The sequence below is a fragment of the Furipterus horrens genome, unplaced genomic scaffold (genome assembly GCF_987537825.1).
Source record: "Furipterus horrens unplaced genomic scaffold, mFurHor1.1.pri manual_scaffold_2, whole genome shotgun sequence".
Lineage (NCBI taxonomy): Eukaryota > Metazoa > Chordata > Mammalia > Chiroptera > Furipteridae > Furipterus > Furipterus horrens.
The window spans coordinates 144,193,330-144,209,114 of record NW_028327172.1 but is presented as its reverse complement, the minus strand read 5'-3'; the positions used below and the strand labels follow the sequence as shown (position 1 = coordinate 144,209,114).

The 15,785-nt window shown below is 36.8% G+C and overlaps 1 protein-coding gene across 1 annotated transcript in view; it reads right to left on the bottom strand.

Annotated features, from left to right (window-relative positions):
* TMEM236 (transmembrane protein 236) overlaps positions 1 to 15,785 on the bottom strand; it is a 41,602-nt gene that overhangs the window by 10,231 nt on the left and 15,586 nt on the right. The window contains exons 2-3 of the mRNA XM_090268024.1: positions 10,514 to 10,586; positions 7,302 to 7,443 (exon numbers count right to left, since the gene is read on the bottom strand). Of these exons, the coding sequence (XP_090124150.1) occupies positions 7,302 to 7,443; positions 10,514 to 10,586 (215 nt within the window). The remainder of the gene's footprint in view (positions 1 to 7,301; positions 7,444 to 10,513; positions 10,587 to 15,785) is intronic.

Genomic DNA, 15,785 nt, shown 5'->3' with positions numbered 1-15,785 from the left:
GAGGGCTTCAAAAATTACTAGTGCCTAGAAGCCACTTACTCCCCAAAATAATAATTTAATTATTTGGGCTGCAGTCTAGGAGTCAAATAAAAATAAGTGGAAGCATATACTATGTTCATAGATTGGAAGAATTGACATCATTAAAGTGCCCGTACTACCCAAAGCAATCTATAGATTCAATGCAATTCTTATCAAAATATCTATGGTGTATTTCACAAAAGTAGAACAAATACTCCAGAATTTTATATGGAATCACGATGACCCCAAATAGCAAAAGCAATCTTGAGAAAGAAGAGCAAAGTTGGGGGAATCATGCTACCTAATGTCAAACTATACTACAAGGCTATAGTAATCAAAATAGTATGGTACTATAATAGAAACAGGCATATAGATCAATGGAACAGAATAGAGAGCCCAGAAGTAAACTTATGTCTTTATGGTCAATTAATATTTGACAAAGAAGGTAAGAACATACGATGTGCTAAATACAGTCTATTCGATAAATGGTGTTAGGAAAATTAGACAGATACCTGCAAAAAAAAAAAAAGTGAAACTAGACCACCATTCACCATGCAGAAGAATAAATGCAAAATAGATTAAAGACTTAAATGTTAGACTTGAAACCATAAAACTTCTTTTAAAAAAGCATAGACAGTAAAATCTCAGATATTTCTCGTAGTGATATTTTTTCTGGCAAGGGGGAAAAAAGAAAAAATGGAACTATATCAAACTTAAAAGGTTTTGCACAGCAAAGAAAACAATGAACAAACTGAAAAGACAACCCGCAGAATGGGAGAACATAGTCACCAATGATACATCTGATAATGTATTCAAAATTTATAAAGAACTTACACAACTCAGCACACAAACACACAAAAACCAAGGAATTCAATTTAAAAATAGGCAAAAGATATGAATAGATACTTTTTCAAAGAGGACATACAGATGACCGATAGACATATGAAAAGATGCTCAATGTCACTGATCATCAGAGAAATGCAAATTAAAATCACAAGGAGATATCAGTTCACATCTGTCAGAATGGCTATCATCAATAAATCAATAAATAACAAGTGCTGGTGAGGATGTAGAAAAAAGGGAACCTTTGTGCACTGTTGGTGGTGATGCAGATTGGTGCAGCCACTGTGGAAAGCAGTATGGCGTTTCTTTAAAAAATTTAAAATGGACCTGCTTTATGACCCAGCAATTTCAGTTCTGGGGACATATCCAAAGGAGCCCAAAACACTAATTCAAAAGAATATATGCACCCCTATGTTCATTGCAGCATTATTTATTATAGCCAAGATTTGGAAGCAGCCCAAATATCCATCAGTAAGAGTGGATAAAAAAGCAGTGGTATATTTACACAATGGAATACTCTCGGCCATAACAAAGAAGAAAATCTTACCCTTTGCAACGGAATTGATGAACCTGGAGAGCATTATGCTAAGTGAAATAAGTCAGTCAGAGAAAGACAAATGCCATATGATTTCACTCATTAGTGGAAATCTAATGAACAAAATAAACTAACAAACAAAATATAATCAGACTCATAGATAGAGAACATACTCACCAGCTGTCAAAGGGCAAGGGTATTGAGGAGTTGTGTGAGAATGGTGACAAGATTAAGCAAGGAAGGAAGGAAGAAAGGAAGGAAGGAAGGAAGAAAGGAAGGAAGGAAAGAAGGGAAACAAAGGAAGAGGAACAAAGAAAGAGAAAGAAAGGAAGAAAAGAAAAAAGTGCATAGACACAGAGTATGCTTATTTCCAGAGGGAAAGGGGTTGGGGGAAGTACTGGAGGGTAAAGAGGGGATAAATGGTGATGGAAGGAGACATGACTTGCAGTGGTGAAAACACAATAGGGTATACAGATGCTATATTGTATTATTGCACACCTGAAACATATATAATTTTATTAATCAATGTCACCCCAGTAAATTTAAGTTTGAAAATATTTTTGAGAAAATAATTGGTAAATATTTATATCACCTTGAAGTGAAAAATAAATTTTTTAGCATAACACCAAAGACAGAGTCTATAAGGAAACATTAATAGCCTGGATTATATCAAAATTAAGTATTTCCTATATAAAAAACACCATAGTGAAATGAAAAGGCAAATATTTCTGAAAGATATTACATATTATACATTTAGGACAGACAAAGCCTGACATTCTTACTATTACCCGAATTCATGAATCAGTACTGTAAAAAAAAAAAAAAAAATGGACATGGCAACAGAAAAACAGATCAAGGACATAAATATATGATATAAAAAAATAATACAAATATCCAATAAACCTATGATAAACTGTGTAACACAATTAATACTTTAAGCAAATTATTAAAACAATAAGATTATTTTAGCCTTTGAAATTGGCAGAGATGAAAAGGAATAAATTATCTAATGTTACAAGTTTGAGGAGGAACAGGTTTTTCTGACACTGCTGTTTAGAGGGTAAAGTAGGGCACTCTTTAGGGAGAGTTACTGATTGATTGACACAAAACCTTAAAACTCTGGATATACTTGAAGTCAGGAATTGTACACCTAGGCATTTAATCTAAAGAAACAATCATTATGCTGTTGAGGTCTTACAGTACTTGGCCCAAGTCTCTGGGTATTAAGGAGACTACACAGAAAGAACTGGACTAGGGCCACTGCAAGCAGATTTATTTGAAAACCTAATACTGCCAACATCATATCTGGCACCTCTTACTGATGTGATAGTGGAAACCAACTCCTCTGAAAAGCTCTGATGTTTTTACTCAAATAGCCTGTTGATCTCACCTCTAGCAAGTTGTCCCTGGCTCTGCAGATATACCTAATGTAGCCAAACTATCTTGTCATTCTGTACAATCCCCCACAACCCCCTGCATATTTGCCTGCATATGCGGCCAGTCCATAATAGTCCTTTTCTTCTGGAAAGCATTGCTGCCAAAGAGTCAAGCATGTGCGGATGCCCAGGGTCTTCTGAGGACACTCTGTAGTCATCATCCTGATACCATTCAGCTGTCGTCCAGCAGCATAACTGCTGTTAACATAACTCTCTCTGTACCCAGCCTCTGCCTGGCTAGTCACCTGGCAAAGTGGCTTCTGACTCCCATACACAGCACAGGATCCCCCTAAACACAGACCATCTGCACTATCTATATACCAATTATATTATTAGCTAATAAATCATGGCTCATCAATATAATGGAATATTATTCAACCAACAAAAATGACACAGCAGAAAAAGAGGTAATAATAAGAATGATACCCATGACATCTTGTTAAAGAAAAAAAGGAAGTTACAAAATAGGTTTTCTTAAGAATGCCCATCAAGATGCTATCAGTTGTAAATCTCTAAAGTGTTAAGAGGATGGCTGATTTCCATTTTCTTTTTTCCTGTGTCTACTTGACCACGTTTTAAAATGAATATGTATTATTTAAATAAAAAAAAGAAAATAGTAAAAATAAGACCGTTCAAAATAGAACGTTAAAAAAGTGATGTGTTTTGTGTGTGCATTGGGCCATAAACCTATGTGTGTGTAGACCTGCTCTACTGGCAAAGCTGTATTATATTGTGTTCTGTATTGTGTGTTATGTTGTCTTCTGTTGTATTATATTGTGCATCATATTGTATTTCATGTTATCGCAGAGCAGCAGCAGTCACAAGACTTTGGATGGGGCACACTTTATCTCTAGGTGGTGTAACGTCATGAGGCCCAGGGAGCCAGCAGCTGGAGAGGCAGAGAAGCGGCCACCTAAGTTACAGTACTGCCTTGGAAACAGATATAGCATATGATTCTAAAGGAGATCCTAGATGAATGGTTTTCAATCATTAGCAGAAGAACCATTTTTCAAATGAAATATTATGTAAAATACAAACTTCTAAACAAACAAGAACTGTTGCTCTGGCTCTAGTAGGAATTGGGGCATCCAGAAGTTTTCAGAGTAGCCCTTGAAGCAATTTCATAGATTTCCAAACTGACCATTTGGAAAAAAACAGTAGTTGGTGTTAAGAAGGCAACTTCCATTTCAGCAAGGTTTGTCAATTCAGGGTGTGAAATCCAACTGGAGATGTTTTTACTACCAAAACATATACACCTGACACCATAGATAAAATAAAGATTTCCCTCATCTGTGGCCCCAAAGTATTTTAACTATTATGTTCTGTGATACCACTTACAACATGGTGCCTGAGCAGGGCTTATGCTGTTCAAATGAGTCCTGCAGGTTGGACTGAAAATTTGTGCCCTGTCCATGGACTTCTTTATGTATCTTGTTAGCATTCGCTGGTTGATGTAAGGGTTAAGGGATCTAGGTGGAGGGCAGGGAAGGAAATCTAAAGGTGACCCTGATCTGGGGTTCAGACAATATAGACAAGCCTGATGTAAGGAGAACCTGAGATCCTCACGGGGAGAAAAAGAAGCCATGAGATCTAGTGACAGGAGGGAAGTGGTGTTTCCAGGGGAGTCGAATGGCCATAACCTGAAATCACTAAAGCTCAGTCAATCTGTTAGTACATAAGCACGCTGGGAATAAAAGGCTTATGTTTCCTTATGAAAATAGCTATTTCATTACTCTGTTTTGCCTTCCTAAAAAAGTAGACCTCAGTGGAAGAAAGTCAGTATTCCAACTTGTAAAGGAAAGGCAACCAGTGTACAGCTTCAGCAGAACATCAAGCAACATTCAGAGGCAGCAGCAGCAGTATTGAGTGTTCAGAGCATTGTGTCAATCAGGAACAGAAGGAAAATAGCACGTCAGATTGTACATGAGACTGACGACTAAGAGAAGAGCAGGAGCAACAGGACAGTTGACAGTCTGGACAGCAAATGGGACCACAGGACAATCACTTTGTGTCTACTTTAAAATGAGAGAGGGAAGAATGGGAGAGGAAGAGAGATGGAGCTCCAAGAATTAAAGGATGGGAGTGAGTTGCAAAATTCAAATGGAAATGTTAAGACATGCTCATTTGTACACAGATACTACTAAGAGCTGGGGCAACCTATATTTTATATTCTTTTTATTTTTTCCACAGGATTGTAGCTTGACATTACAGTAAGTCCTCACTTAATGTCATTGTTCTGTGACATATAACCAAACCAATTTTACGACATTGAACTTAACGTTATTCGAGGACTACGTACATCTGTGACACTGCCTGCCTCGGATGTCTATGTACCAGAAAACATTCCCACTTGAGGCTCGGGCTACGAGCAATGATGCCCTTAGACATATGGCATAGTAATCACTTGATACTCAGGTATTTCAATTGGTACAGGACGTAAGCAAAAGGGATTCCTTGGTCCAGTGAAGACTGCTTTAAGCATAAGCATATTTCCTATGAAGGATAACTTTCATTTTAACGTTTGGAAAAGGAAAAGCTATGTGATGATCAAACTTTGGTAGCTTGAAATTGAGCGCAAGGAACATTCAAGCATTGCAGATGACCTTAGTTTCATCTAGTATAAGGTCAAAACTGCTACAAGCCTAAAGGGAGCCAAATTATTCTAAACCCGGTTGTCACCCACCCTTCACTACCTCTTTGATTTTGACGTACCACACACAGTGAAACCATATTTATAGCTTACTTGCTTATTCAGATTTATGTATTACAATTTACATGTTAATGAATTTATGTATTAATTTAAGTTTCAGAACAAAAATACAAATTTCCCATGGATTCAAAACTCACGTAATTGATTTTATTAGTATGCATGCTAAAATAAGTATTGGAGACTATTTTAGTTCAAAATTTGCATAAAAATTAGGTGCACAAATAATATTTACAAAGGTATTTTGAGTGAATGCTAGTTTTTTAAAACACTTTTATTAAATGGCAGAGATTTTAAAACAGAATTAACCCTCTCAAATTTGGACAGAGAAGAGCACTAGCAGGAGGTTCCTCAACTAAGAAGACATGGTTATACACAGTGTCTATAACCTGACTTCTTCTTTGGGTTTTCTTATTTCGATTCTAAGTGTCATCATGACTTCTGATACAGAAAAAATTTCCCTTTAAAAATCCAACTCATCATTTAATATATAAAGTGCCACTAACTTCTTTCCAAAAATATAAATGTGCATTTTTAGAAGAGAATTTTCACTAAAAACTTGGACAGAAGAGTTCACATTCCCATATAAAATATAGAATCATTGAAAACAGTGCAATTTCACAATACATTTATGCCATTAAGGAGCCTAGAGAAATAGCAAAGGGTTTGATAATTCCAAAATCTCCTCAGTTGAAAAAAGTACATTTGACTTTGAAGGGCAGATGTAACGTAGGAGTACCATTTCCTCAAAAGATGGCCACTGACTGCCATCTTATCTAACTTGTTATGTGTGTTGTGTTAAACATAACCATTCACCACCCCCAACCAAAGGACAAAATGCAAGCTATGAAGCTCAGAGTCTCAGATTTCCTGGTGGTTTCCAACTCAGCTTTGCTTTTCAATTTGAGGACTAAAGAGTGACTGACTAGAAGGGTGGTGGCTCATAACGCACAAACTGATTGTCAGGTTTTTTGCTTCCTGGATGTAGTAGTCATGCTTGTTACTCCAAAGCATTCTCCTGACTCACTCAATTTACCCCATCCAGCCTGTCAGGAAGTGATTAGACAAAATACACTCATATCAAATACAAAATCTTAGTCATGCAATAACTCTGGCATAGAAAATAGAAGTAGTGTGAATTAAACAGATACTATCACATGAAATTAAATGAAAGTTGAGGGAATTTAGTGTTGACCAAACAAAACAGTCAATTAACAAAATATTAAAAAAAAAAAGGGCCAACCCTTATTGTGTTTTGACTGGTCCCATTAGAAGAATGTGGTATATCTTGTTTTTGTTCTTATTTGTTGTTGTTTTGGTGCGATCTTCAGCTTTTTGACAGTCCACCATGAAAAACAATTCTCTAGGATATAACTGCAATAGTCACATTAATTCCTGAATCAAAGGTATCTAAACTAAACTCTTTATATATTCTTCCAAACTTAAGGGTTTAAGAGAGTTCCTAAAAATACAAATCTATAATATTTTATTTAGATAATTTTCTTGCTAAACATTAAACTTTTGGTATTAAGTATTTGGTAACTTTATCAGTACTATCGAAATGTAAGTTAGAAATAACAATAATTGTCTAGTTATCAAAGTAGTTTAAAATAATTATATTTAGAGATCTTCATTTACAATCTTGCATCTGTAATGGTAGCTCTAAGAAGTTATCATTAAACATGTCAGTAGATAACAAAGTGGTAGAAAAGTGAACAGTATGTCAAACTTTTTAAAAATTTATATTTAAAAGAATACTCACTCTTTTGCCTCCCTCTAAGAGAATACATCCTGAGTTTTTCAATAATGTCAACCATGATCAAGGAAGTCAGAACCAGAGAGACTGGCAGGTCAGGCAAGGTGTCAGGTAAGACATCAGCAGTACCATTAATATTCTTTTGAACCTGTTTTGAGAAAACCACTTAGAAGCATTAAATTTTTTTGCTTTCTTTTTTAAAAATTCTTTTAATCATCTGAAAGCAGTGCTATATACATTTATTAAAAGACTAAAAGCTAGATTTTCATATTCTCAGCTATTCAACCACACAAGGTTTTGAACCATTTCTAAAGATGTAAGAAGGATTTATATCAATGAAAGAGTTTTCAGTTCAAGGTAATGTATGTGAATATAACATTGGGCTCCTGGTAGTGGTGGAATGGGCAATTTCTTCCAAACCTGCTGCTAAGCAGAGCCTCTGAACGTCCTTGCTCAAAGAGCTATGGGGAAAAGTATTAGAGTTTAGGCTCTTTCAAGACAGGAGAACCCAGGTAAACCCAGCTAGGCTTTGGGATACTTTCTTCATCTGATTACGATATCTACAAAAAAAAAACCTTTTGGCAAGCATCATATTAATGGTACTATGTTCAGAGTTTTCCCTCAGAAATTAGGAACAAAACAAAGGTTCCACCATGACTATTTCTATTCAACATTGCCCTAGAGGTTGTAGCCAGTGTAATAAGGTAAGATAAAGAAATAAACAATATAAGCATTGGTAAGAAAGAAAAACAAAATATCATTATTCATAGACTATATGATTGCATATGAGGAAAATCCCCCCAAAATGTATTATTTCTGCATACCAATAACAAAGAGAAAATGATATTTTAAAAAGTGATACCACTCAATGCAACTTCAATCAAAATTTCAAGTTTTTGTGGAAAATGATAAGCTGATTCTAAAATATATATAGAAATACAAAGGGAAAGACACTAGAAAAAAAAGAAAAGGATATGAAGATTTACTCTTCTGGATATATAGAGCTATTATAATGCTACAAGAATTAAGTCAGTGTGGTGTTGGCACAAGAATAAAAAAGTAGGTAATGGGACAGAACAGAAAACTCAGAAATAGACCATGTATATATACACCTGATTTATAACAAAAGTAGCACTACAGAGAGATGTGAGAAAATAGACTTGTTAATAAAAGGTGCACAGTCCATTGGGTGTTATTTGGAAAAAAATAAATAGAACTTGCCTCCCTACTGCATAATATGTACAACAATTAGCTCTACAGAAATTGTAAATCTAAAAGAGAATGGTAAAATAGTATTGGACTCAGAATATAAGAGAAGATCTTCAGGACCTCAAGATTCAGATTCACAATATGACAAAATCCTCTCAAGAAAGTTACTGAAAGTACTATCCATAAAGGAACAAAACTGATAAATTGGATTATTTTTAAATCAAGAACATCTCTTTATCAAAAAATACCATTAAAAGTATTAAGTCACAGAATATGAAGGTATTTGAAATACATATAATCAGTGAAGAGCTTGAAATCTGAATAATTTTCCAAATCAATTTAAAAAGATGGGCAACACAATAGGAAAAATAGGCAAGAAAAGATGTTCAATTTCATTAATTATTAGAAAATGAAACTTAAAACTACAATGAGATTCAAGAATATATCCATCAGAATGGCTAAAATAAAAAGATTTGCAATGCAAGTCTAGTAAGGATGTAGAGCAACAGAAATGCTCATTTTCTGCTAGTGTGGAAGTCTAAATTGCTATAATCTCTTTGGAAAACTGGCTTATCTGTTACATTTAAGCATTTGAATATCTTATGACCCATCAATTCTACTTCTGCATATTTAACCAACCGAAATGCTTCCACATGTGCACCAAAAGACAAATGTAAGGATGTTCACAGCAGCATCACTTAAAATAGTCAAAACTGGAAACATCTGAACTGGTCATTGGAGGTACAACTGATAAATGAATTGTGATATATTCATAAAATAACTCCACAAGAATGAAAATGAATGGCCACAGTTATACACAAAAATATGAATGCACCATACTTGTGAATAAAAGAAGCCAGGCACAAATTAGATAGATAGATAGATAGATAGATAGATAGATAGATAGATAGATAGATAGATAGATAATTTGATATCCCTTTGTAAAAAGTTCAAAAACAGACAAACTAATCTGTGGTATTAAAAGTGAAGGCAGAGCTACCTTTGGGGAGGAGATAGTCATTGCAAGGAACATGGGGTGGCCTTTAGGCAGCTGGAAAAGCTTTATTTTTTGACCGGAGCAGTGTTTACACAGGAGTTTGCTTTGTGGTAGCCCATTAATATTGTATATTTACGCTTTATGCACTTTTCTTTTTGTGTGTTACATTTCAGTGAAAAATTACCCTCGTACTCACCTCTCTCACAACACTTATAGTGAATCTAATTGTCTGTTTTTCTCTATACTATCAGTATATTACTAAAGACCAGAATCTCTGTCAGATTTCCTGAGTGGTTTATACCCAGTACCTAACATAGTGCTTGGCATGTAATATGTACTTAATGATATCTGCTCAACATATAAATGAAATACGCAAAGTCATTTAAGTTGTGTACCTTGAGAAAGTGAATATTTCATCTTTCACAGTACCTTACAAATAATTAAGATTAGTAGGGCATTCTTCTTTGAACTTCTTAAATAATAAATTCTCACAACTTGGAAGTTCTGCCTTTAATATTCCTGTCCTGCAGACATCCATCCATTAAGTCCTTTTGAAGTTGCATTTAGTCAAAACATAAAGTTATTTTCAATTAAGTATCATGTGCAAATTATTTGTCAATAGACATATTATCAAAGGCCTTAGAATGTAGGTAATTTTTCACTGGAATATTCTTCTGTTTCTTTAGAATTGAGTATGGTCATGAGAAACATCAGGTTAGAAGAAATAAATGTAGATCTTTGCTTTTAAAAATTATTTTGAAATAACATTTCTGCCTTTCACACACAAACACAGAAGTAATCGTCTTAAGAATTGGTTGCTAGACATTCCTCCATAATCTCAGCGGTAACAATGACTTTGGTGTGTATGTGTGTGTGTGTGTGTAATATATTTACACAATTTGGAAGAAGACTGGATAAAATAAACTAAGAAATTTGCTGGGCACACCACTCGCTCTAACAGGAAATCTTAAAAACTCAAAATCTTTCAGCAAAAGAAATAACAATTCCATACCTCAGTCACTGCTATAGAAAAGCTGAAGCTGGGGAGTGTGGTGAACACTACACACATCATCATAACAGGTCTCCTAGCAAAGGAGAAAAAAATAAGCAAAGCAATAATGTACAAGATCAACAGTTCCTGTTACTTTTTGCTAATTTTGCAGTTCCTGTTCCATTCATCTATAGTTTTTCTAAGAAGCTACTGCTTCCCTATTTCCATTTCCCAGATGCTTGACTATGGCAAAGAGGAACACATGCAACAACCAGAATGCTTTTCTGGGACAAAGGGGGATAGATTTCCAAATAATTAATAAATCATAGACAACCAAATGCATCACAGGGCAAGACACATGGCATGCAACATTTTCACAATTCACTAGTTAGGATCCCTCTTCAGAGCTCAGGCTCTTGTGCCAACTGGAAAAAAGAACAGCGTGACTTTTTCAAGTTCTGTTATGCCCAGTGTTGTAAAATTTATCTTTAAAAAAAGGAAAAAGCATTTAGAGATGATACTTAGATACTTAAGGATGACTTAAATTGAAAACATTTAGATATTATTTACTTGAAAAATGTCATATATACATAAAAATAACATAAGTTTTAAAACTTGATTTTGGACCACTTCTTAAACCTTTCAAGGTCAATAAATCAAATAGTTATGAGATAGAATATGTATGTAATAATCTATCTTATAAAGAAGAAAATTTATAGATACATTTAGCATCATTAATTTTGGGGAAAACAAAATATACTCAAAGGTTTTCTATAATGAAATATTTTACCACCTCTTTTCTTAAATAGATATTATATGAATTACATTTATAGGATAGTGTATATCTAAATACAAAAAGTGTTGCAGTTCTTCAAATAACTAAGAATTTCTCCTTGGTCCTGACATGCATCCCTCTAATTTCATCCCCATCTCAGATGTTCTAGGTTTAGACACAATTTATAGGGTGGGAGAGCTCCTCTCCTGTCACCAGACCTAGCACAACCTGCTAAAACTGTAAGTATGATCAGATTTTAAATACATAGCTTTGCCTCCCTTGTGAGTCCAGATCCAGGTTCCTGCAGTGCTCAGCTCTCGAAGACTGGCTAGAACATCCAGAATCCTCTTCTCAGCTTGCCACCTGGAACTATTCCTGCACCTCTTCTTTATCTGTACTATCTTCCTTGATTATCTCAGCCAACCCCATTGTTTTAAATACCATTCACTTGCCAATGACTCCCAAACATATTATAATGCATATACAAGTATACTGGCCTCTATCCTGAGCCCTGGACCTGTACACCCAACTATCTGGAACTGCCAACTGGATTTCTAATTGGCAGCTCAGAATTAACATGCCTAAAGAAGAACCCACATGCTTCTCCACACCTGTTCTGGTCATCTTCACATGCTGTCTGATTTTACTGCCAAAATACATTTGAATTCATCCTCTGCTATCATCTCTCATCTGCAGTATTTTCTAACCAGTTTCCTGTTAGTGCCTCTATTCTTATCTAGCAGCATTTTCTCCATGGAGTCAACAGTCATGTTTTCAAATGTGAAACATATTATCACTGCCCTGCTCAAAAACCTCCAATGCTGGTGTTGGGAGTTATTATTTATTGATTACAGAGTCTTAGTTTGGCAAGATGAAAAATAATTCTGTGGATAAAGGGTGGTGATAGCAGCACAACAGTCAATTAGCATAAAGTTGAAACCAATTACCCCAGCCTACATGCTCTGCATGATGTCACTTCTCTCATCTCCCCTACTCTCATCCTCACTTAGAATGACCTACATCTCTAACACCTACTTAACTCTGACCATATTGGCTTTCTGGTTATTTCCTGATCACACCAAGGTTGCCACACCTCCAAGTCACATGTTGTCCATTCCTTTTGCCAGGGTTCTCTACTCCTGGATATTCCATGTCTGGCTTCTTGTTGTTATAAAAAAATGTACATATATAAATATATATGGCTACCAGAAACTCTGCTATTTCTTTACTTGCTTATTGTTTGTTGTGTCCCTCTTTGCCCATATCCAAGGTAAGTTCCTTGGGAGCAGGGGCCTTATCTAATTGTCTACTACTTATTCTTCACCATCTAAAACAATGTTTTTCAACTTTTTTGTGCAATAAAACTTCTGGGACTCTGGTATGTCCTATGGAGTCTTCTCAGAATAGAACTTTTAAATGCATAAAATAAAATAACACAAGCAATTAGGTTGAAAAAGTAGTCCAAAACCTTAGAATTTTTTGACATTTTAATAAATGTATCTATCTATGAACAGAGCGTCTTCTTATTTTCTTTGAAGTGAACAATGTAGTCACTGGTGGAAACTGTAATCACTCATAACTTCACGGTAGTGAAGATCATAACCCTTGTCCTGCAGTATCTGCAACACTTGTAGTGGGTGCAAGATGGCAGCAGAGTAGCTTAAAGTTACACGCACCTCCTACCAGGACCAAACTGGAATTACAGCTAAAATATAGGGCAATCAACATTAATAACCAACTGAAAACTAGCTGAAGAGAAGTATCATAGCCAAGGATTTATAGGAGAAGTCACATCAAGACTGGTAGGAAGGGCAGAAAGTGGAAAAGAGCTGGTCCCGTCCCACCCCTATGAGTGGTGGCTGAGCTTTCAAGGGATAACTCAGCTGCAAAGGTTTCCCATCAGGAGGATGGGGATCTCAACCCCACACTGGACTCCACACTAAGAGCACCAGAGCCAGGAAGAGGCATCCACATAAAACCTGGCTGTGAAAATCAGCATGGACTTTGTCCAGCAGGGAGAGACTGGAGTTGCTAGATACACAGACACACTCTTAAAGGGCCAATGTACAAAATTTCATTTGTAGCCACTCACACTATGCTTCCGTAGAGGGAGAACAGAATGGGCTAGAGTCATATGAGGGCAGAATGGGTGGGGTTTGTGGCTCTGGGGAGAGAGCAGAAAGGAGAGCCATCAGAATCCATGTGCTGAGTCTCTCACCCACACCACAGATGCCATCTTTCTTGTGTGGAGCACTTGTTTCCTTATGGCATCAGCCTGGGAGAATGCAATAGCCTCACCCTGCAAAGCTCATGCCCTGCTGGGATGTCAGCTGCCTCGGCTGTGGTGTAGAGGGGATGTCAGTAAATAAGTTGTGTGGCTTTAGGACCAGAGGCCATTCCCCTCCATTTTCCCATGAACCTGATTGGTGCCTCAGAGAAGAACCACTAGCCTTACCCTCCCAACTCCTAGAGGCCCTGCCCTGCTGAGCTCAGTCTCCTAGCACAATCAGGGACAGACTGAGTTATGCGACTCTAGGACAGGGGCCATTTTTCCCTCACATGCACAAGCAGTGCAGAGCAGTTCCCTCCCACAGCCACAATCTTGGTCTGTTTGGGCCTGATAAACTTGGTTGACCTCATCCTGATGACTCTCTGAGACCCAGTCCCAACATGAAAGTCTGTGGGCAACTGGCAAGGGGCATCTGGACTAAATATTCCATGGGACTTTTGCTGAAAGGCCTCAGACCTAGCACTGGCACCAAGTTTGAACCTGTATCAATCTGGTGAACACCACTCACCCTTACTAGGTGACTCACTAAGAACCTACCTCATGCAACTCAAGTATACCAGAGACTGTTTCAGTGACTGAGCCTAACAGGCAGCAAGCAGGTGGAGGCAGGCAGATGTGGATCTTAGGATCCCTTGGGCATTTTGCCGACTGGCCTCTGAGTTCAGTGCTGGTGGAAGCTGGCCTTGGTGCACAGCTAGGTCCTCCACACACATACCAAGGCCCAGCAGAAGCAGCCACAAACTATGGATCTCTTTGTAGCTCAAACAGGTTGCCCAGGGCCATCACAGGCAGCATCTAACATTGGTCTGAAGCAGAGTACCTCCCAAGAGACCACAGAACTAACACATCCAGAGGCCAACTTCAGACAACATTGAGATTCAATTGGCTTCACAAGTAGCATATCCAAAAGGAGGTTTCAGCAGGCACCACAACCTACTCAGATGAATTCTGCTTTATATGGTCAGCACCTGCACAGCAGCTCATACACTGTAGTCAGTCTTGATACTCCCAGTCAGCCAGCTAGAGGATCAACATCATGCACAAACGGGCCAATAGCAAACAACACTCAGTTACAACAGCAGAGCTCACATAAACCACACAAGGAACACTCCTGGAGCATCCACCTCAGGTGATCAAAAAGATTGTGCTACTGGGTCCTACAAAACACCCACTACATAAGGCCACCCTACCAAGACTGGGAAATACAGCAGACCCAATACGCAGAAACAAACACAAACAGGCAGCCAAAATGGGGAGACAAAAAAAGACCCCAAGTGAAAGAACAAAAGAAATATCCATAAGGAGATAAATTAAATGGAGACAAGCAATTTACCAGGTATAAAGTTCAAAAATATGATTATAAGGATACTCAAGAAATTTAGTGAGAGCTTCAAAGAACTTAATGAGAACTTCAACAGCATGAAGAAAGACAGAGATCATAAATAAATAAATAAATAAATAAATAAATACAGTCAGAAATGAAGAAACAATATCTGAAATGAAGAATATACTAGAAGGAATAAAGAGTAGGTTGGATAAAGCAGAGGAACAAATGAATGATTTGGAAGACAAGGTAGCAGTAAACACCCAAATGAAACCAGCAAAAAGAAAAAATAATTTTAAAAAAATGAGCATAGTTTAAAAGACCTTGGGGACAACATGAAGCAAAAAAAATCTGCATCATAGGGGATACCAGAAGATGAAGAGAGAGCAAAGGATTGAGAACCTATCTTAAGAAGTAATGGCTGAAAGTTTCTCTAACCTGGTGAAAAAGACACACAAGTTTAGGAAGTACAGAGAGTTCCAAACAAGGTGAACTCAAAGGACCCATACCAAGATACATCATAATTAAAATGGCAAAGTTTGAAGAGAAAGAGAGAATCTTAAAAGCAGCAAAAGAAAACAGTTTACCTACAAAGGAGCTCCCATAAAACTGACAGCTGATTTCTCAAAAAAGGTATTTTAAGCCAGGAGGGATTGGCACGGAGTATTCAGTGATACAAAGCAAGGACCTACAATCAAGACTACTAACCCAGTAAGGGAATAACTTAAAAATGAAGGAGAAATATAAAGCTTCTCATACAAGAAAATGCTAAAGGAGTTCATTACCACCCACCCAGTATTTAAGGAAAGGTTAAAGGATCTTCTTTAAGAAGAAGAATTAAAAAAGAAGAAGAGGAACACAGTTATAAAGAATAAAATGTCAATAAATACACACCTACCAATAC